Source organism: Rhinopithecus roxellana, chromosome 4 (genome assembly GCF_007565055.1).
Source record: "Rhinopithecus roxellana isolate Shanxi Qingling chromosome 4, ASM756505v1, whole genome shotgun sequence".
Classification (NCBI taxonomy): Eukaryota; Metazoa; Chordata; class Mammalia; order Primates; family Cercopithecidae; genus Rhinopithecus; species Rhinopithecus roxellana.
The window spans coordinates 37,233,066-37,260,079 of record NC_044552.1 but is presented as its reverse complement, the minus strand read 5'-3'; the positions used below and the strand labels follow the sequence as shown (position 1 = coordinate 37,260,079).

Below are 27,014 nucleotides of genomic sequence, written 5' to 3'. Positions count from 1 at the left end.
GCCAGAAAAAGCCACTGATACTTCAAATTCCATATAACCTCTTAAGTTCTCCTCAATCCTAGTGGGAGATGCTCAGCAGATAGCATCCCGTATGTCCTTGAGAAAGATTATTCTGGGGATTTCTACTGAATGAATTCTAACAGTGGCAGGGCCAAGATTTTTTTCTCTTGTGTTTTCACCAGTTTTTGAGCCTTTATCTTTTTTCTTCGCAGAAATATGTGGATGAAAACCCATTATATGAGGAGCGGCGGAATCTGGACCGCCAAGCTGGCTTGGCTGTGGTCCTAGAGACAGAACGGCGACGGCAGAGTGAGCTAAAGCGCAAACTTAGTGAGAAACCAAAGGAGGAGAAGAAAGAAAAAAAGGCAAAGGCTGTGAAAGAAGTAAAGGAGGATGACAAGGTCTCTGAGAAATTAGAAGACCAACTCTCTGAGGGTAGGAACTCCCCTGAAAAAGCTGAAAACAAAAGGAACACTGGCATCAAACTCCAGTTAAAAGAAGAGGTAAAGAAGGAATCACCAACATCATCTTCTTTCGGGAAATTCAGCTGGAAGAAGCCAGAAAAAGAAGAGGAGAAAAGTTCAGTGGTGACCCCAAGTATTTCTAAAGAAGAGATTGTAGAAAATAGTAAGGACAAAGAGGATGGCAAAGCTGAAGCTGGGAAGGCAAAGCCCATCAAAATCAAGCTCTCTGGGAAAACTGTTGTTGCACATACCAGCCCTTGGATGCCTGTTGTGACAACTTCAACACAGACTAAGATCCGACCCAACCTGCCTATCCCATCCACAGTACTCCGCAAGTCATGTTCAGCCACAATGAGCAAGCCAGCTCCTCTTAACACCTTTCTGTCTATTAAGTCCTCTGGAACCACTGCTAAACCTCTGCCAGTGGTTAAAGAATCTTCAGCTGATCTCTTCTTACCTCCAGACATCATCTCCAAAGCATTTGGAGGGGAAGAGGTGATTCTAAAAGGGTCTCCAGAGGAAAAAGTGGTGTTGGCTGAAAAGAATGAGCCATCTCATTTACCTGAACAAATACTACCACCACCACCACCCCCACCTCCACCGCCTCCACCACCCCCTATTATACCTCATCCAGCTGCCCCATCTCCTGGTCAAGCAAATGCTATCTTGGCTCCAGTAAAATCAAACCCAACTGTATCTCAGACTCTCAGCCCTGGCTTCCTGGGTCCTAACATTTTGAACCCAGTGTTGCCTGTAGCCATCATGGCCTCAGCACAGCCAGCTGCCATTCCTTCTGATGAGACCGCTCCTGGGGTGAGTGAGAGTGACCGAGACCAGACCCTGTTCTCTGTGTTAGTACGTCCTCCACCACCCCTCTCAAGTGTGTTCAGTGAACAAGCCAAAAAATTAGAGAAGCGAAATTCATGCTTAGCCACTGCCAATGCTAAGGACCTGTATGACATATTCTATAGTAGTGGTGGAAAGGGGGGCCCTGAGACTAAGGGTACCTCTGAGACTAAGCTAAGTGGTGGTCCATTGGCCAATGGGGAAAATAGCAACCTCTCTAGAACCAAAAGTTCAGACACCTCTTCTACTTATCCTTTGAACAGCAGTGCATCCCAAGAGGAGTTGCATCAAGATGAGGGTTTGGTCACTGCTCCTATAGTTAGCAACTCTGAAAAGCCCGTTGCAAAAACTCTGGTGGCCCTAGGGAAATGGTCAGTTGTAGAACATGTAGACCCAAAAAGCACAGGCAGCACCTATGGCTTCCTACAGCCTCTGACAAGGTTGTGCCAAAGCAGGCCTTATGAAACAGTTACCCCAAAGACAGACACGTTGGCCATGTGGACCTCTAGTTCCTTCCAGAGTGACACTTGTAGGGGTATATCTCCAGAGAAAAAGAGTGAGCTTGACCTGGGAGAGCCAGGACCACCTGGTGTAGAACCACCTCCTCAGCTGTTAGATAAACAGCGCAAAGAATCTCAGAAGTTGGTAGAAATCCACCTCAGAGAATCTGCTAACCAGGATAAGGAAAGCCAAGAGCTCCGTAAATCTGAGGATTGTAGAGGAAGTGAGATAGAGACAAACACTGAACTAAAAGGAAGGGTGAAAGAGCTGTCTGAGGGGATATTTGATGAGGGAACAAGTACCAGCATTGGACCCCACAGCATAGAAGATTCTAATTTGAACCATGGGAACAGATACATGTGGGAGGGAGAAGTAAAACAGCCCAACTTGCTAATGATTGACAAAGAGGCTGAACAGTCCAATAAATTGATGACAGGAAGTGAAACTCCAAGTAAAGTAGTGATCAAATTGAGTCCACAGGCTTGCTCTTTCACAAAAGCAAAATTAGACTCATTTTTATCAGAAGCTAGGTCTTTACTCAATCCACAAGATACACCTGTGAAAATTTCTGCCCCAGAGTTGCTGCTTCAGTCCCCACCCAGATCAGCTGTGTGTTTAGCAGGTAGTCCACAAGAGCAAGGAGTTTCAGTTGTTAGTGAGGAGGGGCTAGGAAATTCAGCGCCAGAATCAGCTTCTAGAACTTCTAGGTACAGAAGCCTCAAACTCAAGAGAGAAAGATCAAAAGACTTTCAAGTTAAAAAGATCTATGAGTTGGCTGTTTGGGATGAAAACAAGAAGAGGCCAGAGACCTGGGAGAGCCCAGAGAAACCAAAAGCAGAAGCACTGGAGCTACAAGATGTCCATCCAGAGTTAACAGTGACAATAGAAAGCAAGGCCCTAGAAGACTTTAAAGCTACAGACTTAAAGGTAGAGGAGCTTACTGCCCTGGGGAATCTGGGGGATATGCCTGTTGATCTCTGCAGTGCTCGGGTAAGCCCAGCACATAGATCCCCAACTGCCTTGTCTCAGAAAGTGTGTGAAGAAAATTCTGTATCACCTGCAGGGTGTAATTCCTCCACTCCCACTGACTTTGAACCAATCCCATCTTTTTCTGGGTTTCCATTAGATTCTCCCAAAACCTTGGTGCTTGACTTTGAGACAGAGGGTGAACGAAACTCATCTAATCCCAGGAGTGTTAGGATCCCTTCTCCTAACATTTTGAAAACTGGACTTAAAGAAAATGTTGACCATGGCTTGGGGGGCCTAGAGGGAACACACCAGGCCCTTGACCTGTTAGCAGGAGGAATGATGCCTGAGGAAGTACAAGAATCTTCCCAATTAGACAAACAAGAGTCACTCAGATTGGAATTAAAAGCAATTAATTCTGTAGGCCTTGGGCCATCTCCTTGCCTTCCAGACCTTGTTGACTTTGTCACACGGACCTCTGGAGTTCAAAAAGATAAACTATGTTCTCTACTCTCTGAGCCAGGTGACCCTTCTAAGTGTAGTTCCCTGGAGTTGGGGCCATTACAGCTAGAAGTATCGAATGCATCCATCACAAAGGTGGCAATTCTGCAAGTAGATGATGACAGTGCCGACCCTCTGAATTTGGTTAAAGCTCCAGTGTCAAGATCCCCTCCAAAGGAGCAGGTAGTTGAAGACAATATGGTCCCTCAGGAAATGCCTGAACAGGAAGCTACAGTTGGTGCCATCCAGGACCACTCAGAATCCAGTGTTCACAACTAAGAATAAATACCTAGAGCTACTTGTGAACGAATCAAATTGGCTTCTAGAAATCAGATGCCCAGATGATCCAGGACTAGTTTGCTATCTCATCTGGAACCTACACTAAGAGATGCAGTCAGCATCTTACAGTAAATATTAATGGAAGCTAAAAAATTTACCTCCTTTCCTTTTCCCTTTCCCCTTAAAACACCAGACAAATCGATAACAACTTCTATATATATATCTGTAAAAATGTATTTTCTGTTAATTTTTTTGGCCAATTTATTTTCTCCCACTTTGTCATTAAAATCAAATGTCTAACTGGCTCACCACATAGTGTGCTTTGATTGTATTTTGGCTTTGACTCTGCCATTTCTGAAATGTGGGGGAGGATGGAGGCAACTGACCTCTCCAATTGCTGTGTTGTATTCCTACCCAATTTCCTGGGCAGTTGATACATCTCTGGGAAAAACACCAGAAAGCTTGCTGAAATGGAAAACTTGGAAGAATTGTTCATCTCTTAGGCTTTCATTTGGATGGGCCTGCCTTAACATTGTTTGAAATGCAGCGTGAGTAGCTCTTTTGTTTACTCTTTACACCCCTTATTGGCATGTCAACTCCTGTACTTCCTTTACTCTGTTACCTTTCTTGAGATGCATTGTCCTGCTAACCCACAAAACTGTGTGGAAATAAACATGGAAGAATATCTGGCAGGCAGGCTTTTAGAAGACAGCAAATCGGTAAGGCTTATTCATGGTTCATTGCCAGGAGCAGATATGCTTTAGAGATCACTTTTATTTTTGAAACGGCCTTTGTTCATTGTATTGTGATCCAATAACACTTTGTATGAAATTGTTTAGCAGCCATTTCTGTTGTGAAGGGGTAGAAGATCTCTGAAACTTGTCTTGAGATTGAACTCATTCCCTGTTCCACAAACCCATATGTATCCTTTCCTCTACCACCAATTTATTTCCACCATAGTATGATGTTTTGGGTTGTATATTTTGTTAAAAAGATTAAAGAATTTTTGAGTTGGCTTGGACAAGTTTAACTTTATTTTTAATGTGTTAATTACTTGGAATAAATGCATTAATCTCATGTTTCCTTCTGGATTTTTGTTTTGAAATCACACACATTTGAACTTCAAAGGAAAACTAGAACAGTGAATCCCTGCTGCCTTATTGTCTACCACACCCCCAACCATGCTTTCCTCACTTGTCAGAACTACTTCATGCCACAATGTTAGGACATACAGTCTGCCCCAGCACAGCCTGGATGGGTAGTGAGTAGGCAACAGTTGTCTGGTATTGGCATCTTCCTATTGTGAAGCTTTTTATATACGTTTGTGTTGATTCTCCATAGATTCTTCTGGGAACTGAGCTCCCCTAGGACAATCAGGTTCCTGCTCTTGGGAATTAGGGAGCTCAGTCCTCAGATTTTCTATCTCTGTCCCAGTTTCCTCTTGATAGCCCTGTTGTCAGCAGTTTATAACCTGACTCAACAGGGCCTTCAGAGTCTTATTTACCCACCTGTTCCTGAAAGATAATACAAAATTACTGATCTGTATTTGCCGTCCCATTTTTTTTCCTGTTTCCTTATGTACAGAGCTATAAAATCCCTAGATCAACTTTGAGAAGGATTTTTAATTTTTCTTAATGTCAATTTAGAAGTCATTCTGGCCTCTCTTAATCATGTTATGGAAATGGCACAGATTTGGGAGAGCTAGATCCTTGACTATGCCTCAGTCATTTACCTTGCTGTGATTTTAGACAAGTTAGTTTACCTTACTGTGTCACAGAGTTGTTTTGTGTTGTTTCCTTTGAGATAAGGATCGTTATCTTTATCCTAGCACCAATATGTACAGGATCAGGGTATCCTGCCCGTGTCACCTTTCTAGCCCTGGTTTTTAGGACAAAGCCTGAGTTCATGCAGTTTTCTTGCTTGGAAACCATAGACTAACTGAAAAGGTGCCATTTAGAAGAGTTTAAACCCAAGTGAGCTTCAGGGGGATTTGTTTTCCCAGAGAACTACTCCCTCCCTGTTCTAGCAGGTTATCTATAGGAATTCAGGGAACATAATTTTTAATGCCAATTTGTGCTGATTTTCAGTCCTGTTCACTTAGTTCCACTTCTCTTTAGGGCAGGACTAGTGGTTTTAGGGAAAGAGTCAGGAGGAGATCCCAATCCTAACCTTACTCCCTCAGAGGGCATTGGAATCTTACTCTCTAGGTTAGGAGGAGGCCACTTGAAAGGAGTGAGAAGAGAAAAGAGGCAAAATTTATTGTAGGAAGGGCAGAACTAGTTCAGGTAGCTAGGGCTGGAGTACTTTGAGCCTAAGCTTTGGTAGTAACTCTTCTTGTATTCTCTGGATAACTTCAGGATTTACACCAAAGGCATCTACCAATTTGCAGGTTTTTCAAAAATAATGCTCATTTAAAGAGTTGCAGGAGTGGCATTCTTTATATCTTCCTTGAACCAGCAGAGGGAGAACTTTTAGGAATCTGTATTCTGGGCAGGAAGTGTTGCTGCCTCCTTCCTTTTGGTTAGTGGGATCTAGCTTTGGAACCTATCCAGAGAAGACAGGTGAAAGGAAGGACAGAATTCTAACCCAGTAGTTGGAGATAAAGCATATTTTTTTGTTGTTGTTCTCTACCATCACAGTACTGAATAAACTTTCAACTTAGTAGACTTAGGCACATGGAAGAAATGGGCCCTGAATTTTAAAAGCAGCTTATGGTGTAATATAACTATGTTTTAAATTTTACAAACATCAGGAACAACTTTTATCAGATATCCTCAATTGTGAGAGCAGATGATCAGCAATTACATTTAAATTTAGGCAAATACCTAATTTTACCTAAGGTGTACAAATAACCCCCTAAAAATTCCCCTTGGCCTTGCAAATAGGGGCGTTTTGCTTTACAAACTGTATTATATTCACAGGGCACATAATACTGTACTAATATTGCTGAATAATATAGTTAAGTATTCTTACTTCACCCATGACACTTCATCTTTCAAAAAAGTCAGAAAGTTAATATTTTGGTAGCAGAGAATGCCAGCACATAGTCCATTTATCGGTCTGCCAGGTTCAGGAATGAAGGAAGAATGGGGTGGGGAGTTGGACATACAGGACACATACATCCAATAGGAACATGAAGTGTAATTTTAAAAGTTGGAGGAGGGTTCAGAGAGGATGTAGCCTGTAACAGAAATAAGTGAGGTAGTTTCATATATATATATATATATGTGGGTGAGTGTGTGTGTGTGTATATATATGCTTTGTTAATGTATTAATATATATCCCTAAACCTTGGTTATCACCTTAACAAAGCTTACATACCAAATCTAGGTAAGAACCTAAAAGTCTTTATTTATTAACAATTTATGTGAGAACATGGACAAATGGAAATAGTTTTGTGAGCCCATCTCTTCTTTAGAGTTTAAAATTGCAATAATGTTTATGTAATTTTTAACTAAGTTATGTATACAATATTCATTGATAAGCCACGAAGTTGAATTTATAATGAAAATCTTCTAAAAATCACAACTCTTCTGATTTGCCCTCAACCCATATACACTTTCAGAAGAATACATATAAAACATGTATGTTTATGTTGTAGCACTTAACATGGTTGTAATTTTTACATTTATGTTTCTTTGATTAATATATGCGCCCCTTAAGTACATCATAAACTCCCCAAAGCAAGAAGTCTGCTTTTGTTTACTGTTTTTTAATCATTGTATTCACAGTGCACAGTTGTCTGGCATACAGCAGGTGCTCAATAAAAATTCATTGAAAGAATCAGTGTGGTAATAGTAGCTGTTTTTATTAACAAATTGTGATAAATTAGCAAATTATAAGTCGGTAAAAACTATAAATTGCCTATTGTATTTTCTGAGTGTTTAGCACTCTAGAAGCCAGCTGTCCTCTTGCTTCTGTCCTGGGTCTTTGTATACAAAGCACTTTTATCAGTGAGGCATGTCAAGGTTGCCAGTGGTTCCCTCACTTCAACAGCATTCTGGAATAGTGGTGCCAGGCCATGATGGGAACACTGCTTCTGCAGCTCCTAGAAGAGAAACTGAGGATGAGAAGGAGTTAAATTGACCTTACGATTAGCAAAAAAAAAAAAAGGTTTTGGGGATCCGGTTTTCAGATGGCCCCCTTTTTCTCCCAGCCAGACTTCATAAACATGTTGAAGTCAGTCAAACCCCAAACCCCTCTGATATGGTTGAAGAAGTAATTCAGCGCTTTATGATCTCCAGCATCCTCTTGTCATCTCATCAAAACTAAATCGTAACCAAAAAAGGTTGCCTTTGGGAGAGGGAAAAGGAATGCTATCACTTTTTATTTTGTATCTTCTGTTTTGTTTCAACATTGTGACCATGAAAATGATTTTATGTAAAATATAAATGTTTTAAAAACAAAATATGTACACATGCACACACATATATGTATAAAATAATATGTAGTAAGGGTTATCCAGTGCTGTGGAATTATAGGCCAGTTTTTTTTTTTTACCCCTCTGTATACTTTTCCGTATTAAAATTATTTTTTTTAAGTCGTGTGTCTCCTACTCAGTGCATCCCTGTTTTCCTTCACACCTCTTGTCTGTTTTCCATCGTTACAAATAGGTCCTGCCGCTTTTCCCTCAAGACTTCCTAAATTCTCCTATTCCCATCAATGCTGGGCAACATGCTTTCTTCGAGAATGTCTTACCATTATTTCCTCCTTCCTCTCTTCCTCTTCCCATTCTTTCCCCAACCTCTGTGGACCTAGTTGTTTGTATTCATTAATGTTGTACAAGCAGTTGGACATTAAATGATATAACTCAAGATACCTGTTTTACAAAGTGATACAGGTACACAAAAGATAACAAAATGTCACATGCAAAAGGACAGAAGATAACAAATCTAGATGTAATGATTTAAAGATTTATAGACTTTGGTTCCATTTGTGGAGGATCAGGCAAGAAAGGAATTTTGTAGAAAATAAGGGAAATGAGTATGTTTAAGGGAAGTGAATGAACAGGGTGAAAACAGAGGCAGAGTTACATAACGGGGAGAACAAAAGGTAGAGAATGTGGAGAAAGATAGCAGAGATAAAGTCAACCATATTAAGATATTATTTTCTTTCATCTCTCTGATACTCTGCCCCTGCTAAGCTTCCACCAAGCCTTCCTGTAACCACCTTCCTAAGGATGACTATTGATCACATTGTTACGACTCTCACCCTCTTATCTTCCTTTCTTTTCAGGGGCAATTCCAGAAGTCTTCAGATTTCCAAAAGGAAGGACCGCAGCAGACATTTCTGCCCCCAGAAAGGCAGGGATAGAAACCACGGAGGCCACGGAAATGATGGGTGCCCTTGTGGCCATTAGACAATCACCTGAAGGATATGACTTCCAGAAGGTAGGTATGGCTGCTGGGAGTGGGGATAAGTTGTAGAGAAGATCCTGTCATTTTAGCTTCCAGGAAATGGTGAGTTGGGTGAGTGAATATGTATATTGTACTTGCAGAGGATAAACAAGATTAGAATGTACAAAGAGGGTATGTATTTTAGACTTGCCACTCCTCACCTCATTTAGTATTGAATAAATTATTCCTGAAGTCCCATCTCTCATTTTGTGCCATGATACTTACATTAAAGCTATAGAGTTCAGGTGTTCATATTCTTCCTGGGCCCTGGACTCCAATGTGCCCCTAAGTAGAACATCTCTTATCTTGGTTCTAGCCTCTTTTATTGGTCCATACAAAGACAAAGTAAAATTGGGTATGTCCTTAGAGGATTGGGGTATGAGTAAGCAAAGGAGACTCAATGAAGCGGGGACAATCACAAAGGATATGTTTGATCCTTCAATATCAGACTTCAGGGCAGCTGTCCATCAGTTTTTAACTCAGTCTTGTACTTGTCCCACACACACTGAAATCTCTGGTGCACAGTAGCAGGCAAGCATCATTTCAAAACACCAAGGAAACCCCTTACTCTCTGCTCATTTAAAATGCCAGTAGGGGACCAGACATGGTGGCTCATGCCTGTAATCCCAGCACTTTGGGAGGCTGAGGCGGGTGGAACGCTTTGAGACCAGGAGTTTGAGACCAGAGTTTGAGACCAGCCTGGCCAACATGGTAAAACTCCATCTCTGCTAAAAATACAAAAATTAGCCAGGTGTGGTGGCGCATACCTGTAATCCCAACTACTCAGGAGGCTGAGGCAGGAGAACTGCTTGAAACTGGGAGGCAGAGGTCGCAGTGAGCCAAGATCACGCCACTATACTCCAGCCTGGGTGACAGAGCAAGACTCCATCTTGAAAAAATAAAAAACAAAATCCCAATAGGGGCTGGGGATAGTAGCTCACACCTATAATCCCAGCACTTTGAGAGGCCGAGGTCAGCAGATCAGTTGAGCCCAGGAGTTCAAGACCAGCCAGGCAACATAGTGAGACCCTGTCTCTACAAAATATAAATTAGCCCGGCATGGTGGTCCATGCCTGTAGTCCCAGCTACTCAGGAGGCTGAGGTGGGAGGATCGTTTTGAACCCTGGAGGTTGAAGCTGCAGTGAACTGTGATTGCACCATTGTACTCCAGCCTGAGCAACAGAACAAGACCCTGTCTCAAAAATAAATTTAAAAAAAATTAAAAATGGGCTAGGTGCGGTGGCTCATGCCTCTAATCCCAGCACTTTGGGAGGCCAAGGGGGGCCAGATCACCTGAGGTCAGGAGTTCGAGACCAGCCTGGCCAACATGGTGAAACCCTGTCTCTACTGAAAATACAAAAGTTAGCTGGGTGTGGTGGCACATGCCTATAATCCCAGCTATTTGGGAGGCTGAGACAGAATTTCACTCTGTCGCCCAGGCTGGAGTGCAGTGGCACCATCTTGGCTCACTGCAACCTCTGCCTCCCAGGTTCAAACAATCCTCCTGCCTCAGCCTCCCGAGTAGCTGGGATTACAGACGTGTGCCACCATGCCTGGCTAATTTTTGTATTTTTAGTAGAGACAGGGTTTCACCCTGTTGGCCAAGCTGGTCATGAACTTCTGACTTCAAGTGAACCGCCCACCTCGGCCTCCCAGAGTGCTCGGATTACAGGCGTGAGCCACCATGCCTGGCTGGTTTTGTTTTTGATTTGTAAATCCAGGCACTTTTAGAGTCCTGGAGGTCTAGTTTACTGCCCAAATAATCTTTGGTTTTAGTAACTTTCGGAACTATTCATGATATGAGCAAAGCCATCAGTGGAATAAGAAGTCAATAAAGGGCAAAAAGTACCTCAGGGCTTCATGCTGCTGATATATTAGTTAAGGATTACTTATTCCTGAGGCATGACCTGGTGGATGAAGCAATGGAAAGCAACCTGGTGCCAGGGCTGCCAACACGTTGTCACCACCACTTTCTCTCCTTTGTTCCAGCCCAAGATCTGTTTCTCATCAACTGTCACATTCCTCTGTTCAGAGACAAAGATGTTGGTCATAAGCTTTCATACAAACTATGACTCACAGCCCTACCTCCATCCCCCCTGCTTTGCTGCTTAGACCTCAGTTCTCCAATGGTGTCTCAGTTGCACTGATCTGGGAGATAGGTGAGGGAAAGGGAACGTTTTTTAGAATACTGTTTTTCCTTTTGGACTTCTTTTTTCTATTATTATTATTCAAAAAGCTTCATTTTTATTTAGCTTTCTGACTCTTCAACACTTTCACGATTTTCTGCTCTTTGATAAGGAAAGCACGCTTGATCTTGTCATGAACACATTTAACACACATGGAACCAACATAGGCCCTGCTGACATGTCTTTCTGTTTTGCACAATCTCATAAGAACTTCAGGTCTCACAGTACAAACCCCTTGAAGTCGGCCTGGGCACACACCACATGCAGAATTTGGTGCTCTCCCAACCTTCTTGGTATAAAGGTAAACAATTATGTTACCAGGGGTTTGGGACAGCCTAGTTTTGTTAGAGGCTGTATTTTAGGAAAGCCTACGATAGTATGTCAAATGTTGGACCATTCTAAGTGCCCCTACCCAAGCTCAAAGGACTGCTCCTGAGAGCCGTAGGCTTCCTCAACTTTTCGATGGTGGCTGATTGTAAAGGAAATATAGACAGGGGAAAGAGAACTCACATGTATTATGAATGATGAAATATTTAAGATCTTTTTTATTGAATTACAGTTAATATTTGAATTTCACATAACATAAAATTCACCTTTATTTTTTTGAGACACCTTTATTATTTTTATCTTACTCTCTCGTCCAGGCTGAAGTTCAGTGCCGCAGTTATGGCACACGGCAGCCTCCACCTCCTGGGCTCAAGTGATCCTTCCACCTTAGCCTCCCAAAGTGATATGATTAGTGGCGTGAGCCACTGTGCCTGGCCAGATTCACCGTTTTCAAGTGTATAGTTCTGTGATTTTTTTTTTTCTTTTTTTGAGACGGAGTCTTGCTCTGTCACCTAGGCTGGAGTGCAGTGGCTGGATCTCACCTCACTGCAAGCTCCTCCTCTTGGGTTCATGCCATTCTCCTGCCTCAGCCTCCCGAGTAGCTGGGACTACAGGCGCCCGCCACCTCGCCCGGCTAGTTTTTTGTATTTTTTAGTAGAGACAGGGTTTCACCGTGTTAGCCAGGATGGTCTCGATCTCCTGACCTCGTGATCCACCTGTCTCGGCCTCCCAAAGTGCTGGGATTACAGGCTTGAGCCACCGCGCCCGGCCAGTTCTGTGATTTTTAATATCTTCAGTGTCGTACAACTGTCACCACTAATTCCAGAACATTTCCTTCATCCTCTAAGAAAACACATACCCATTAGCAGATACTCCCAGTTACCCCTACTCCTAAGCCACTGGCAATCACCAGTCTCCTTTCTGTCTCTACGGATTTGCCTGTTTTGAGCATTTAATATAAATGGAGTCATACAATAAATTTCTTTTGTGTCTGGCTTCTTTCACTTAGCATAATGTTGTCCAAGTTCATCCATGTTATACCATGTATCACTATTTTGTTGTATTTTATGGCTGATTATTCCACTGTATGGATGTGCCATGTTTTGTCTACCAATTGTTGGACATTTGGGCTATTTTCATATTTTGCCTATTATGAATAATCTATGAACATTCATATGCAAGTTTTTGTGTAAATATATGTTTTCAGTTCCCTAGGGTACATAACTAGGAATATATAGTCATATGGTAACCGTTTAACTTTTTTTCTTTTTTCTTTTTTTTTTTTTTTGAGATAGAGTCTTGCTGTTGTTGCCCAACCTGGAGTGCAATGGCACGATCTCAGCTCACTGCAACCTCTGCTTCCTGGGTTCCAGCAATTCTCCTGCCTCAGCTTCCCGAGTAGCTGCGATTTCAGGTGCCTGCCACCATGCCCAGCTAATTTTTGTATTTTTAGTAGTGACAGGGTTTCACCATGTTGGCCAGGCTGGTCTCAAACTCCTGACATCAGATGATCCACGTGCCTCAGCCTCCCAGAGTGCTGGGATTACAGGGTGAGCCACTGTGCCCGACCCCATTTAAATTTTTTCTAAGTAAACTTTTATATTAAAGTACAATGTTCATATTTTAAAAACAGGCTGGGCACAGCGGCTCATGCCTGTAATCCCAGCACTTTAGGAGGCCAAGGCGGGAGGATCACTTGTGTCCAGGAGTTCAAGACCAGCCTGGGCAAATAACAAGACCCTGTCTCTACAAAAACTAAAAAAATTAGCTAGGCATGGGAGCAGCTGCCTTTAGTCCCAGCTACTCAGGAGGCTGAGGTGGGAGGATCGCTTGAGGCCACAAGGTGGAGGCTACAGTGAGCCATGATTGCACCACTGCACTCTGGCCTGGGTGATAGTAAAACCCTATCTAAAAAAAAAAACAAAACACATTACAAGTGTTAAGCTTAACAATTTCACAGAGTGAATAGACCTAGGTAACCAATACCCATATCAAAAAATAAAATACGACCAACACCCCAGAAGCTCCTCTCATGTTATCTTCCAGTTACCACTTCCCCAAAATGTAACCAGTAATCTGACTGTTATAACAATTTCTGGTGCTTTTTTAAAAAGAGTCGGCCGGGCGCGGTGGCTCAAGCCTGTAATCCCAGCACTTTGGGAGGCCGAGACGGGCGGATCACGAGGTCAGGAGATCGAGACCATCCTGGCTAATACGGTGAAACCCTGTCTCTACTTAAAAATACAAAAAACTAGCCGGGCGACGAGGCGGGCGCCTGTAGTCCCAGCTACTCGGGAGGCTGAGGCAGGAGAATGGCGTAAACCCGGGAGGCGGAGCTTGCAGTGAGCTGAGATCCTGCCACTGCACTCCAGCCTGGGTGGCAGAGCAAGACTCCGTCTCAAAAAAAAAAAAAAAAAAAAAAAAAGAGTCGAGGTGAAATTTTCATCACCCAAAATAAAACCCTATTTCCCTTAAGCAGTTAGTCCCCATTCCTACCTACCTGCAGCCCCTGGCAGTCACCAATCTGTTTTCGATCTCTATGGATTTACTTATTCTGGACATTTTATATAAATAAAATCATACAATGTGTGACCTTTTGTCTGTATTTTTGTGTTACTATTTTTTCACTTAGCATAATGTTTTTGAGATTCATCCATGTTGTATGTATCAGTGTTTTATTCCGTTTTATAGCTGAATAATACTCCATTATAGGTATATATCACAATTTGTTTATCCATTCATTTGCTGATGAACATTTGAGTTGTTTCCACCTTTTGGCTATTTTGAATAATGCTGCTATGAACATTTCATGCGTAAGTATTTGAGTACCTGTTTTTTTATTCTTTCGGGTATTTACTAGAAGTAAAATTGCTGGGTCATACGGTTATTCTATATTTAATTTTTTGAGGAATTGCCAAACAGTTTTCCATAGCACCAGAATCATTTTACATCCCTACAGATTGTACAGTTTCTCCATAACACTTGTTATTCCCCTTTTTAAAATATAACCATCCTAGTATCTCATTGTGGTTTCAATTTACATTTTCCTTATGACAGCGATACTGAGCATCTCTTTTGTTGTTGTTTTTGAGACAGGGTCTTGCTCTGTTGCCCTGGCTGGCATGTAGTCATGGGAACACAGTTCACTGCAGCATCAACCTCCTGGGCTCCAGTGATCCTCCCACCTTAGCCTCCGGGACTAAAGGCACACACCACCACACCCAGCTAATTTTTTATTTTTTGTAGAGATGGGGTCTTGCAATGTTGCCTAGGCTGGTCTTAAACTCCTGGGCTCAAGCGATCCTTCTGCTCGGCCTCCCAAAGTGCTGTGATTTCAGGTGTGAGCCACCGCTCCCAGCAGTGAACATCTTTTCATGTACTTATTGGCCTTTTTTTTGAGACAGAACCAATCTCACCCAGACTGGAGTGCAGTGGCACAGTCTCAGCTCACTGCAGCCTTCGCCTCCTGGGTTCAAGTGATTCTCCTGCCTCAGCCTCTGTAGTAGCTGGGATTACAGGCGTGGGCCACCATGCCCAGCTAATATTTGTGTTTTTAGAAGAGATGGAGTTTTGCCATGTTGGCCAGGCTGGTCTTGAACTCCTGACCTCAAGTGATCCGCCCAAAGTGCTGGGATTATAGGCGTGAGCCACTGTGCCTGGCCTTATTGGCCATTTTTATATCTTCTTTGCAGAAATATTTATTCAAGTCCTTTACCTATTTTAAAATTGGAATGTTTGTCTTTCTGTTGTAGAATTGTAAGGATTCTTTATATATTCTACATACTAGGTCTTTATCAGATACATGACTTACAACTATTCTCTAGGTTGTCTTTTCAGTTTCATGATGTCCTTTGATTGCCAAATCCAAGGTCTTAAATACTTACCCTTTTGTTTTCTTCTAAGAGTTTTACAGTTCTAGCTCTTATGTTTAGGTTTTTGATCCATTTTGAGCTAATTTTTATATACGGTATGAGGGATCCAACTCCATTTGTTGCACATGAATATTTGGTTGTCCCAGCACCATTTATTGAAAAGACTGTTTATTCGCCCATTAATCATGGCACCCTTAGTGAAAATCAGTTGGCCATAGATGTATGGGTTTATTTCTGAACTCATCATTCTACTCCATTTTTTTTATATGTGTTGCCTTATGCCAGTCCCATACTGTTTTGGTTACTGTAGCTTTGTAGTATGTTTTGAAATTGAGAAGAAGGAGTGCACCAATCTTGTTCTTTTTGAAGATTATTTTGACTCTTTGGGCCCTGTTGCAATTTCATGTGAATTTGAGGATCAGCTTTTCCATTTCTGCAAAAAAGCCTTGGAATTGTGATAGGGAATGCATTGAATCTGTAGATTGCTTTGAATTTATCATCTTGATATCAAGTGTTCTGATGCCTACACATGGGATACTTTTCCATTTATTTAGGTCATCTTTAATCACTTTCAGCAGTATTTTGTAGTTTTTTTTTTTTTTTTTTCCGAGATGGAGTCTTGCTCGGTTGCCCAGGCTGGAGTGCAGTGGTGCGATCTCGGCTCACTGCAAGCTCCACCTCCCAGGTTCACGCCATTCTCCTGTCTCAGCCTCCTGAGTAGCTGGGACCACAGGTGCTCGCCACCATGCCAGGCTAATTTTTTTATATTTTTAGTAGAGACGGGTTTTCACCATGTTAGCCAGGATGGTCTTGATCTCCTGACTTCGTGATCTGCCTGCTGTAGCCTCCCAAAGTGCTGGGATTACAGGCATGAATCACCGTGCTCGGCCTATTTTGTAGTTTTTGTGTATGTCTTTCACCTCCATGGCTAAATCGAATACTAAGTATTTTATTATTTTATATGCTGTTGTAAATGTAATTGGTTTCTTAATTTCTTCTCAAAGTATTCATTGCAGGTGTATAAAAACACAACTGATTTTCATGCATTGATCTTGTACCCTGAAACTTTGCTGAATTCATTTATTTGTTCTAGTAGATTTTGTGTGTGTATAGATTCTTTGGGAATTTTATTTTTTATTATATTTTATTTATTTATCTATTTACTTATTTGAGACAGAGTCTTGCTCTGTCACCCAGAATGGAGTACAGTGGTAAGATCATGGCTCACTATACGCTCAGCCTAGGCTCAAGCAATCTTCCCACCTCAGTCCCCCAAGCAGCTGGGACCACAGATTGCAGACCACCACACCTGGCTAATTTAAAAATTTTATAGAGACCACTATACTGCTCACCCGGCCTTTTGCTTTTATTAATGTGGTATATTATATTGATTGATTTTCTTTTCCTTTTTTTTTTTTTTTTTTTGAGAGATGGAGTCTTGCTCTGTTACCCAGGCTGGAGTGAGCGGTGTAATCTCAGCTCACTGCAACCTCTGCCTCCCAGGTTCAAGCAATTCTCCTGCCTCAGCCTCCTGAATAGCTGGGATTACAGGTGCAGGCCACCACACCTGGCTTCTTTTTTATATTTTAGTAGAGACGGTTTCGCCATTTTGGCCAGAGCAGTTCTCCTGCCTCAGCCTCCCCAAGTGCTGGGATTACAGGTGTGAGCCACCACACCCACCCTGGGATTTTTATATGCATAGAATCATGTCATCTTACAGGAGAGATAGTTTTACTTTTTTTTTTCTTGTCTAATTGCTCCAGCTAGAACTTCCAATACAATGTTAAATAGCAGTGGTGAAAGTAGCATCCTTGTCTTATTGCTGATCATAAGGGGAAAACTTTAGTCCAAGTATGAAGTTAGCTGTAGGTTTTTCAGACGCCCTTTATCATGTTGAAGGAGTTCCCTTCTATTCCTAGTATCTTGAGAATTTTTATTATGAAAGGGTGTTGGATTTTATCAAATATTTTTTCTGTGTCAATTGAGATGATATGTGGAGTTTTTTCTTTTATTTATTTATTTATTTATTTATTTATTTATATTGAGACGGAGTCTCGCTCTGTCGCCCGGGCTGGAGTACAGTGGCCAGATCTCAGCTCACTGCAAGCTCCGCCTCCCAGGTTTCCGCCATTCTCCTGCCTCAGCCTCCCGAGTAGCTGGGACTACAGGCACCAGCCACCTCGCCTGGCTAGCTTTTTGTATTTTTTAGTGGAGACGGGGTTTCACCGTGTTAGCCAGGATGGTCTCGAACTCCTGACCTCGTGATCCGCCCGTCTCGGCCTCCCAAAGTGCTGGGATTACAGGCTTGAGCCACCGCACCCGGCCTTTTTCTTTTATTAATGTGGTATATTATATTGATTGATTTTCTTTTCCTTTTTTTTTTTTTTTTTTTTTTTTTTGAGAGATGGAATCTTGCTCTGTTACCCAGGCTGGAGTGAGTGGTGTAATCTCAGCTCACTGCAACCTCTGCCTCCCAGGTTCAAGCAATTCTCCTGCCTCAGCTTCCTGAATAGCTGGGATTACAGGTGCAGGCCACCACACCTGGCTTCTTTTTTATATTTTAGTAGAGACAGGGTTTCGCCATTTTGGCCAGGCTGGTCTCGAACTTCTGACCTCAGGTGATCTACCTGTCTCAGCCTCCCAGAGTGCTGGGATTACAGGCGTGAGCCACTGTGCCTGGCCTCTATTGTTTTTCTATTCTTTATTTCCTTTATCTCTGCTCTTAAGTGTTTCTGTTTCCTTCCTCCTGCTAGTTTCTCATTTAATTTACATTTATTTTTTCAGTTCCTCAAGGTGTAGTATTTGGTTGTTGATTGGAGATCTTTTTTTTTTTTGAGACAGAGTCTTACTCTGTCACCCTGACTGGAGTGCAGAGGCACGATCTCAGCTCACTGCAACTTCCACCTCCTGGGTTCAAGTGATTCTCATGCCTCAACCTCCTGAGTAGCTGGGATTACAGGCATGTGCCACCACCATGCCTGGCTAATTTTTGTATTTTTAGTGGAGACGGGGTTTTACCATGTTGGTCAGGCTGGTCTCGAACTCCTGCCTTCAGGTGGATCTGCCCGCCTTGGCCTCCCAAAGTGCTGGGATTACAGGCGTGAGCCACTGCACCTGGCCAGATTGGAAATCTTTTAATAAAGTAAGTGTTTACAGCTATAATTTCTCTCAGCACAGTTTTAACAGCATCCCATAAGTTTTGAAGTATTGTGGTTTTGTTTTTATTCATCTTAAAGTGTTTTATACTTTTCTTTATGAGTTGACTCACTGATTGTTTTAAGAATGTATTGTTTATCCAGGTGTAGTGGCTCATGCTTGTAATGGTTTACAGTGTAATCCCAGCATTTTGGGAAGCTGCAGTGGGCGGATTGCTTGAGGCCAGGAGTTTGAGATCATTTCAGGCAACAAAGCAAAACTTCATCTCTGCCAAAAGATAAAAATGAAAAAGTTAGCTGGCTGTGGTGGCTTGAGCCTTGTAGTCCTAGCTACTCAGGAGGCTGAGGTGGGAGGATCGCTTGATCCCAGGAGTTCAGGGTGCAGTGAGCTATGATTATGCTACCGCACTCCAGCCTGGGTGACAGAGCAAGACCCTGTGTTGTTTAATTTCTATATGCTTGTGAACTTCTCAGTTTTCCTTGTTATTGATTTCTAGCTTCATTGCATTGTGGTTGGTGAAGATACTTGTATGATTTAGCTATTTTTCTAATGTATTGTTTTGTAGCCACACTTGCTTTATGGCCTAACACATGATCTGTCCTGGAGAATGTTTCATACACTTGAAAAAAGTGCACATTCTGCTATTGTTGGGTAAAGTGTTTTATATGTCTGTTAGGTCTACTTGGTTTAGTGTTGTTTTAAAGTCTTCTGTTTTCTTATCAAACTTCTGTCTAGATGTTCTATTTACTATTGAAGTGTCGTACTGGAGTCTCCAACTATTATTGTAGAACTGTCTATGGTCAGCTCTCCATAACCATGGATTCCACATCCACAGATTCAACCAACCATGGATCAAAAATATTTGAAAAAGTTAAAATAAAAATAATAATACAACAATTTAAAAATACAAATAAAAACAATTATAGTATACCAACTATTTACATAGCATTTACATTTTATTAGGTATTATAAGTAATCTAGAGATTATTTAAAGTATATAGGAGGATATGTGTAGGTTATATGCAAATAGTATACCACTTCATATAAGGGATTTGAGTACTTGCAGAGTTTGTTATCCAACAGGGGTCCTGGAACCAATCCCCTGCATGTACAGAAGGACAACCGTATTTCTCTCCCGTCAGTTTTGTCAGTGCTTGCTACATGTATGTTGGGCTTCTGTTGTCTGATGTATGTATGTTTACAGCTGCTATATTTCTTCTTGATCAGTTGACCTTTTATCAATATATAATGACTTTCTTTGTCTCTTGTAACAACTTTTTAATTTTTTTTTTGAGACGGAGGCTCGCTCTGTCGCCCAGGCTGGAGTGCAATGGCCGGATCTCAGCTCACTGCAAGCTCCGCCTCCCGGGTTCACACCATTCTCCTGCCTCAGCCTCCCGAGTAGCTGGGACTACAGGAGCCCGCCACCTTGCCCGGCTAGTTTTTTTGTATTTTTTTTTTTTAGTAGAGACGGGGTTTCACCGTGTTAGCCAGGATGGTGTCGATCTCCTGACCTCGTGATCTGCCCGTCTCGACCTCCCAAAGTGCTGGGATTACGGGTTTTTTTTTTTTTTTTTTAGAAACAGGGTCTTGCTCTGTTGTTTGGGTAGGCATGAATGCAATGGGAAGATCATAGCTCACTGCAGCCTTGAGCTCCTGGGCTCAAGCAATCCTCCCACTTCAGCCTCCAAGTAACTGTGACTATAGGCTCATGCCATGGCACCCAGATAATTATTTTAAAATTATTTTTAAATTTTAAATTTAAACATTTAAAATTTAAAAATAATTTTGGTCTGGTCTTGAACTCCTGGCCTCAAGTGATCCTTCTTCCTCAGCTTCCCAAAGTGCTAGGATTACAGGCATGAGCCACTATATTCAGCCTCTTTTAACAAATTTTTTTGACTTAAAGTCTATTTTATCTGGTGTCAGTATAGCTATCTCAACACTCTTTTGATTACTGTTTCATTCTTTTACTTTCAACCTGTGTATCTTTGGATCTAAAATGTGTCGCCTTCAGGTAAGAAAGGAACTGTAAACAAAATTTTAAGAAGAATAAAGTAAAATAAAATAAGTCCCTTACATACAGCATATGGTTGGATCATGTTTTTTCTTATCCATTCTGCCAATTTCTGTCTTTTAACTGATGTTTTAGTCCATTCAGGTTACTCTGACAAAATAGCTTAGATTGGGTAATTTAAAAACAACAGAAATTTACTGCTCACAGTTCCAAAGGCTGGGAAGTCCAGGATCAAGGTGCTTACAAATTTGGTGTCTGGTGAGAACCTTCTTCCTCATAATGAAAGTCTTTTCACAGTAACCTCACATGACAGAAGGGGCAAACAGGTTCCCTGGCCTCTTTTATAAAGGCACTAATCACATTCATGAGGCCTCTGCCCTCATAGTCTAACCACCTTCTAAAGGCCCTATCTCTAAATGTTGTTACATTGGGGATTAAGTTTTAACATAATTATGAACTAGTTCATAATTATGAATTTTGGGGGGTCACACAAAAACATTGAGATCATAGCATTTGGTGAGTTTAATTGATTTACATTTAAAGTGATTACTGATGAGAAAGGACTTCTGCCATTTTATTTGTTTTCTATATATCATAACTTGCTTTTTCCTCAATTTTCCAGTAGTTTTTTTTCCAGCCTTTATTTTCCAGCCCTTTTTTCCCCACCATGTTATCTTTTAAATCATGCATTAAGAAAATACGTATGTAAAACTACCTACAATATCGTAACTTTACACAAGATGATATAATTCTTGTTTTGTTTCGTTTTGAGACAGGGTCTTGTTCTGTTGCCCAGGCTGGAGTGCAGTGGCATGATCACAGCTCACTGCAGCCTCAATCTCCTGGACTCAAGCAGTCCTCCTACCTCAGCCGCCTAAGTAGCTGGGACTACAGGTGTGTGCCACCACACACCTGTAGATATAATTTTTTTTTTTTTTTTGAGATGGAGTCTCGCTCTCGCCCAGGCTGGAATGCAATGGTGTGATCTTGGCTCACTGCAACTTCCACCTCCCAGGTCAAGTGATTCTCCTGCCTCAACCTCCCAAGTAGCTTGGATTACAGGCACCTGCCACCATGCCCAGTTATTATTATTATTATTATTTTTAGTAGAGACAGGGTTTCGCCATGTTGGCTAAGCTGGTCTCAAACTCCTGACCTCAGGTGATCCACCCACTTTGGCCTCCCAAAGTGTTGAGATTACAGGTGCAAGCCACCACACCCAGCCTCGATATAATTCTTATATGCAAGAAGCATTTCTATTGTATAAAGATCCGTATTTTGTTAATTAGGACCCTTGTGGTTGTGTCAGAAACCGAATACTTTCCATATTGTCTAGTGGTTAGGAAGAAGAAAAAAGAAACCTAATGCAAATAAACTTAAGAAAAATGATGGGAGCGGTGATTTATGGGTTGGTATCCAGGAAACTGAGAGCCACATCCAGAAGGTCAGAGATGTCATCTGGATTCTCTCTTCCCCAGTCTTTCTGCTCTGCTTGGCCTTATTTTCAGAAGTCTCTCTACTCAGAGGCAAGATAGCTCCTTCAGTTTCAAGCTGCCTGGTCCTTATAGGCTTCTATCTAGAAATTGAGAGTATATCCTTTCTCATAATACCAGAGTCTCAGGGAAGATTATGATTAGTCTGATTTGAGCCACATTTCTATACCTGAACAATTACTATGGTCAGATGGGTGAAGTACTCGGACCAGGTCCAGGTCACAAGCTCACCATAAGAAGGCAGGGTCTGCTTTATTAAGCCACATAGACAAATGTGAATTAACATGGAATAGGGAGAGATGAGGTTCTTCAAAGGAAATGCTTCAAAGTAGAAAATAAAAATATAAAGCTACAAAGGTTTAGTGCCTTCTTTGTAGACTTTCTGTTTGTGGCTTTTTATCAAAAGATTGGTGTTCAGGTCTTGTCTCCACTAAGATGCTGCCTTCTTTTTGGTGGGGATGGGTAATAGGAGGGTAGAAATTACAAATAACGGCTTTATAGCTCTGCCTGTTCCAAAAGCCCAGGAGAAAAGAAGAAAAGCCCAATCATTTTGGATTTGGGAAGAGGGTGGAATTTGACTCCTGATTCTGTGACCTTGAGCTTCATAGAGGAAATGAAAGACTCTATAGAAAGGTAAGCATTTGCATTTGTCTAAATCACAAGATTAAACTGTTTTAGCCTCATTAACGTAGCATTAACATAGTCTCATGACCTGTAAGGACTATGTTTGTATATTATTTACAAATTACCCTCCAGGACCTTAGTATGAAGATGAGGAAGTTACTAGGACTTTACAGCAACTTCATGGAGCTTTGTCACCATCTAAACAGATTTATAAGCAAGCTGACTACCAAGTTTCACTTCATTCTCTTCTCAGTTTCCAGCATATGGATACATTTTTCATGCTGCAAATTATTTGTAGATAGTTATTTTTATATACTTTAAGATGAAATACACATTTTTAAGTAATACTTGAAAAGCCAAATCCATCTTTGCATGGAAAACCATCGTTTAAAGCTGTTACTGATTTCTTCACAAACATAGGTTGAAGGCAGCCATGGCAAAGGGTTAGGGGATCCTTTCCTGCAGTCTTGATTCTGAATTAGTCTAGTTGATACCACTGAATCACAAAATGTAGCCTACTCAATATCCCTAAGCAGCTAACTACTATTAGCTTTATACAGAGTACTCTCAACAGTTTCATGTAATGGCAAGATGATGCTGGAAAATGAGGGGAAAAATAATTAAACAGACTCTTGCTAGAGCCATAAATGATGTTTATACAACAGCAGTTCTCTGTGGGTGGGGGGATTAGTATGTTTTGAGAAACCAAATTCAGCCCTTTTTTTGTTTTGTGTGTGTTTCCTTTTTTAAAAAGTAATATAAACTATAGAAAGTAAAGCTTTCTAGTTGGAGCAAATATGCAGAAGATGCAATGAGAAAGCAAAAGGTTTATGGGTAATAAGGATTAAGAAACACAACTCTAAAGAAATAAGACTGATTTTTCATTAACTTACCAGAACTGAGTGATTTTCCTTTCAAAAGAGTTACCTAAGAACAAAGTTGTGGGTAATGCCTTAAAAGTCACAGGTATGGCCGGGCACAGTGGCTCACGCCTGTAATCCCAGCACTTTGGGAGGCCAAGGCGGGCAGATCACAAGATCAGGAGTTTGAGACCAGCCTAGCCAACAAAGTGAAACCCCATCTCTACTAAAGATAAAAAAAATTAGCCAGGCATGGTGGCACATGCCTATAATCCCAGCTACTTGGGAGGCTGAGGCAGGAGAATTGATTGAACCCGGGAGGCAGAGGTTGCAGTGAGCCATGATCACGCCATTGCACTCTAGCCTGGGTGACAGGGTGTGACTCTGTCTCAAAAAAAAAAAAAAAAAGTCACAGGCATATGACCATGTACTTGAACAAGCCTACAAAGACATAAATGGGTGGAGTTTGTCGTTGTAATGAAATTCACTGCAAAGCTCACCTGACACATAATAGCAGCAGCCTTATTTATAAGGTTGCTTTGTAGTTTACATAACACTTCTCCACATTCTCTTATTTGCCACATATTTAATGATAGAATTGTGCCACATGCTAATTAAGCTTAATTAGTAAGTTCTTATGAATGACTATAATTGGTGGGACTTGTTTGTTACCAAAAGCAAATTCTCAGTTCTCCATTTACTTCATTAGTTACCTACTATTTATAATCAGGATCAGTTTAAGTTATATTTTCTGTTTTATATCATACATGTTGATCCTCATGTATATTAAGAAACAAAACTCCTGGCTGGGCACAGTGACTCACATTTGTAATCCCAGCGCTTTGGGAGGCCAAGGCAGGAAGATCCTTTCAGGCCAGGAGTTCAAGACTAGCCTGGGCAACATAGTGGAACCCCATCTCTACAAAAAATAAAAAATTGGGTATGGTGGCACATGACTGTAGTCCTAGCTACTTAGGAGGCTGATGGGAGGATTGCTTGAGCCCAGGAGTTCAGGTTACTGGTGAGCTGTGACCTGTACTCCAACCTGGGCAACAGAGCAAGATCCTGTCTCTTGAAGAAAAAAAGGAAACAAATTCCTGAGACCTTATTCCTAGGCAGCTGAACTTCCTTCACTCCAGGACACTCATTGTTACCAACTCTCAACCTCTACCAGTCCCCCCTTATTCCCACATCTCTCACTAGCACTCATCTATCACACTCAGGGAGACTTGTATATAACATGTAACATTCATTCACCAGCAAATATTTGTTGAGCACTATGTGCCAGAGATTTGAGCAAGGCACTGGAAATATATGCAATGGTTGGCAAAGCAGCCTGGTTCCTGCTCTCATGGAGCTCACAGACTAAGAGGGCAGACAAAGCCCAGATTGGAGTGGAGGAGGTAGGCAGGAAGTTACCATATTTATTTCACTTTCTAAACTACAACTGGTCCTTTATCAATAATAAAGATGATGGGCTGGGCGGTGGCTCATGTCTGTAATCCCAGCACTTTGAGAGGCCAAGGTGAGTGGATCACTTGAGGTCAGGAGTCCAAGACCAGCCTGGCCAACTTAGTGAAACCTCGTCTCTACTAAAACTACAAAAATTAGCTGGGCATGGTGGCATGCTCCAGTAATCCCAGCTACTAGGGAGGCTGAGACAGGAGAATTACTTGAACCTGGGAGGCAGAGGTTGCAGTGAGCTGAGATCATGCCATGGCACTCCAGCCTGGGCAGCAGAGTGAGACTGTCTCAAAATAGTAATAATGATAATGAAGGATCTCGGTTTGTCTTTTATTTCTCATTTGGTTCAACACTCAGGGAAAACACAGCTATCATAGTTTGGGCCCCCTCTACCCTCCAGGAGAGGATGGTGGTATAGAAACAGTGCTTGGGGTCAATAACCTGGTATGGAGTAGTTGAGGGGGAGCTGAGGTTAGGCAGAAATTGATGAGGTGAAGATACTGGGGAAGTGAGTTCTCAGAAAAGATGGCTTTGCAAAGGCCCTGAGGCAGAATAGAACTTAACAGGCTCAAGAAGCTCATTTAATGTGGTTGGAGGGGTCGATGCAACAGGAGAAATGGCTAGAAGACTGGAAAAGTGGAGGGTCCTGTCTTGAGGATACTGAGAAATCACAAAAAGGTTTTAATGACATTTCCCTGCCCCTTGCATCTCAACCCATTATTTTCCTGGATAGGCCCTCTTATCTTCAGGTATGGAGGTGCTGTGCAGACAAGTGTAGTATCCTTTCAGGCTGAAACTCATGGGCAACTTAGCAAAAACCATGCTTAGGGGGGCATAGAGTGGAAAGAGTATGAGCTCAAGAGTCAGAATGCTTGGGTCTGTGTAATGTTTTACAAATTTCTTTTTTTCTTTCTTTTTTTTTTTTTTTTGAGACTGAGTCTTGCTCTGTCGTCCAGGCTGGACTACAGTGGTACGATCTCAGCTCACTGCAACCTCTGTCTCTCAGGTTCAAGCAATTCTCGTGCCTCAGCCTCCTGAGTAGCTGGGATTACAGGCATGCACCACCATGCACAGCTAAGTTTTTTGCATTTTTAGTAGAGACAGGGTTTCACCATGGTGGACAGTCTGGTCTTGAACTCCTAACCTCAGGTGATGCTCCCACCTCAGCTTCCCAAATTGCTGGGATTATAGGCGTGAGCCACCACACCTGGCCAAATGTTTTACTAATTTCTTTATTTTTATTTTATTTTATTTTTTGAGACAGAGTCTCGCTCTGTCACCCAGGCTGGAGTGCAGTGGCCAGATCTCAGCTCACTGCAAGCTCCGCCTCCCGGGTTTACGCCATTCTCCTGCCTCAGCCTCCCGAGTAGCTGGGACTACAGGCGCCCGCCACCTTGCCCGGCTAGTTTTTTGTATTTTTTAGTAGAGACGGGGTTTCACCGTGTTAGCTGGGATGGTCTCGATCTCCTGACCTCATGATCCGCCCGTCTCGGCCTCCCAAAGTGCTGGGATTACAGGCTTGAGCCACCGCGCCCGGCCAATGTTTTACTAATTTCTTAACCTTACCAAGCCACTTTCTTTTTTATACAATTGGGAATTTAACATTTCTACCCTTCATCAGCTCTAGTAATGCCCTCTTTCTAACACAAGTTTCAAGCTCCTCTTTGGGAAAGTAATCACAGAATCATAATTGTTAAATCATGAAGAGACTTTAAAGTTCTATCTGCATATGATATTTGGATCCCTTCTGTAACACTGAGGATTAGTTGGTTTATTGTCCAGTAGTACTCGTGTCCAGAAACAGGAAGCTCACCACTGTCTGAAGCAGCCACTCTGGGCTCTATTGAAAAGGGTTTTGGAGGGGACCTAATCCAAATCTGCTTTCCTGTATTCTCCCTCCAGGGGTCTTGGTAGTACCCCTAATGCCTTTTCCATGTAACAACAGCCTTCCAGGGACTAGTAGTCATTATCTCTACGGGACCACTTACTTACCTAGAATGGAAAAGCTTGTTTCTTCAGCTTTTCTAACAACACTAATCAAACGGTCAATTCATCAAGCAAA

At 41.9% G+C, this 27,014-nt stretch overlaps 2 protein-coding genes and 1 pseudogene across 5 annotated transcripts in view; 2 read left to right on the top strand and 1 right to left on the bottom strand.

Annotated features, from left to right (window-relative positions):
* Window positions 1-4,634, top strand: part of ZNF318 (zinc finger protein 318) — a 34,470-nt gene extending 29,836 nt beyond the window's left edge. The window contains 1 exon segment of the mRNA XM_010369716.2: window positions 213-4,634. Coding sequence (XP_010368018.2) covers window positions 213-3,557 — 3,345 coding nt within the window. The 3' untranslated portion in view covers window positions 3,558-4,634.
* Window positions 4,635-8,859: 4,225 nt separating this feature from the next.
* The window catches only part of CRIP3 (cysteine rich protein 3), a 28,044-nt gene continuing 9,889 nt past the window's right edge, over window positions 8,860-27,014 (top strand). For 2 of the 4 annotated variants that reach the window (XM_010369719.2, XM_030928660.1), the window contains exons 1-2: window positions 8,860-8,947; window positions 22,506-22,637. The gene's annotated coding sequence lies outside the window, so the exon portion shown is untranslated. Of the gene's footprint in view, window positions 8,948-14,236; window positions 14,280-22,505; window positions 22,638-27,014 lie in introns of those variants that run through there. The other 2 variants (XM_030928662.1, XM_030928661.1) reach the window with 2 other exon arrangements.
* Window positions 11,198-11,536, bottom strand: LOC104667346 (annotated as a pseudogene).